The sequence below is a fragment of the Propithecus coquereli genome, unplaced genomic scaffold, assembly GCF_000956105.1.
Source record: "Propithecus coquereli isolate 6110/MARCELLA unplaced genomic scaffold, Pcoq_1.0 Scaffold886, whole genome shotgun sequence".
Lineage (NCBI taxonomy): Eukaryota > Metazoa > Chordata > Mammalia > Primates > Indriidae > Propithecus > Propithecus coquereli.
This window is the reverse complement of record NW_012155129.1, coordinates 43580-45694: the sequence shown is the minus strand read 5'-3', so window position 1 is coordinate 45694 and position 2115 is coordinate 43580. Positions and strand designations below refer to the sequence as shown.

The 2115-nt window shown below is 46.1% G+C and overlaps 1 protein-coding gene across 1 annotated transcript; it reads left to right on the top strand.

Moving 5' to 3' along the window:
• Positions 1 to 1100: 1100 nt before the first annotated feature.
• Positions 1101 to 2077, top strand: LOC105826390 (olfactory receptor 3A2). Its single transcript, XM_012664368.1, has one exon. It carries the CDS (start codon positions 1151 to 1153, stop codon positions 2075 to 2077), a length of 927 nt encoding a protein of 308 aa, XP_012519822.1. The 5' UTR covers positions 1101 to 1150.
• The last annotated feature ends 38 nt before the right edge of the window (positions 2078 to 2115 follow it).

Sequence of the window (2115 nt, the reverse complement as noted above, 5' to 3'; positions counted from 1 at the left end):
GCTTGTTCCTTGGGCAATAGAGACGTTGATCTTTTCTGATCCAGAGCTTGACATAAAATCTGAAAGACTTAATTCAGTCTGGGTTTCCACGTATATGCCTTCTTCCTTTGAGGACGTATCCTTAGAGCCATTGGCCCATCTACCACGCCTGAGTCAAGGACAAGTGGAAATCCAGTCAGTGACTGCAGAATCCTAAACTCCACCTGTCAGCAGCCAACACACAGGCTGTGCTTACAGGTTTGACTTTAGAGAGGAGTAGCAGACAACATACATGAAATAAGTAATTTTAAATTAAACAAAGTCCAGTATAAGGGCTTAAGTAACAATAATAACACTAGAGATTTATTGAACAAGGGATTTTAAATGTATACTTCAGAGTAGGGTCCCTCGCCTTGGAGAAATGCACTCAGCTAATCTTTCTGACATCCACAATCATGGGTATCTTCTCTCTAATTCTTGCTGTACCTTCACTTGATTTTTACTTAGTTCTAGAACCCTTTAAACCAAGGTTGTATTTTAAATGCTTTCCAGTTTCTCTCAATTTCTATTTTGAAATCTGCTTATTAGCTTCGGCTCATCCTTCAGAGAACAATGAGGAAATTCCACCTAAATCTTACTATATTCAAAGAGGAAGCCTTCTTTTATCATTTTTTTAAACACATTTTATTGTGTATATTTAAGGTATACAACACGATGTTATGAGATGCACACATGTAGTAAAATGGTTGCTATAGAGAAACAAATCAACATACCCATCATCTCACACAGTTACCCCGTGGCAAAAACAGCTGTAATCTATTCATTTAGCAAAACCCTAAATACACTTTATTAACTCTGGTCCTCATGTTGTACATTAGATCTTTTGCCTTAATTTATTTTCCCAAGTATTATAACCCACTCAGCTAGCAGAGGATGGGAGGGACAAGGTGGTGGTGGCATTGGGCATCTCAACCAAGAGCGGGGCTAACGCATCAAGGTGGTTGGTGGAGGTCAGTGTGTGACGTATGGCCAGGGTCCTGGGAAAACGTTCACCCGGACACTGGGAACTCACCATGGGGCTTTGAACATAAATGGTTTAAAATGTTTATGTTGAGTAAGTGAATGAGTGGACTGATAACTCCCCTGCTGGGATGTTTCCTTACAGGAACTCATGGAGCCAGAAGCTGGGACCAACAGAACCGCCGTTGCTGAGTTCACTCTACTGGGCCTAGTGGAAACAGAAGAGATGCAGTCTGTGGTCTTTGTGCTCTTCCTCTTTGCCTACCTGGTCACAGTCGGGGGCAACCTCAGCATCCTGGCCGCCATCCTGGTGGAGCCCAAACTCCACACCCCCATGTGCTTCTTCCTGGGGAACGTATCAGTGCTGGATGTTGGATGTATCACTGTCACTGTTCCTGCAATGTTGAGTCATCTCTTGTCCCACAGGCCTACGATTTCCTACGGAGCCTGCCTTACACAACTATTCTTCTTCCACCTTCTGGCTGGGATGGACTGCTTCCTGTTGACCGCCATGGCCTATGACCGATTCCTGGCCATCTGCCGGCCCCTCACCTATAGCATCCACATGAGCCAGACAGTCCAGAGGATGTTGGTGGCTGTGTCCTGGACTTGTGCCTTCACCAATGCACTGACCCACACTATTGCCTTAACTACTCTCAACTTCTGTGGCCCTAAAGAGGTCAATCACTTCTACCAGCTCTCCTGCTCCAGTACCCAACTCAATGAGCTGCTGCTCTTTGCTCTGGGATTTTTGATGGTAGGTGCACCTGTGGTTCTCATCATCGCCTCCTACATCCATGTGGCAGCTGCAGTTCTACAAATCCGCTCTGCAGAGGGCAGGAAGAAGGCCTTCTCCACATGTGGCTCCCACCTTACTGTGGTGTTCCTCTTCTGTGGGACGGGTATCTTCAACTACATGCGTCTGGGTTCAGAGGAAGCTTCGGAAAAGGATAAAGGGGTTGGGGTTTTCAACACTGTTATCAATCCCATGCTGAACCCACTTATCTATAGCCTCAGAAACACTGATGTCCAGGGTGCTCTGTGGCGGATACTTGTGGGGAGGTGGTCACTGACCTGAGAGGTGACAAGGTCCCTCCTTTCCTGCCTCTTCTGGAC

What these genes read in the sequence shown, in the direction of transcription:
- LOC105826390 (XM_012664368.1), top strand. Translation starts at nt 1,151, where the DNA reads ATGGAGCCAGAAGCTGGGACCAACAGAACCGCCGTTGCTGAGTTCACT.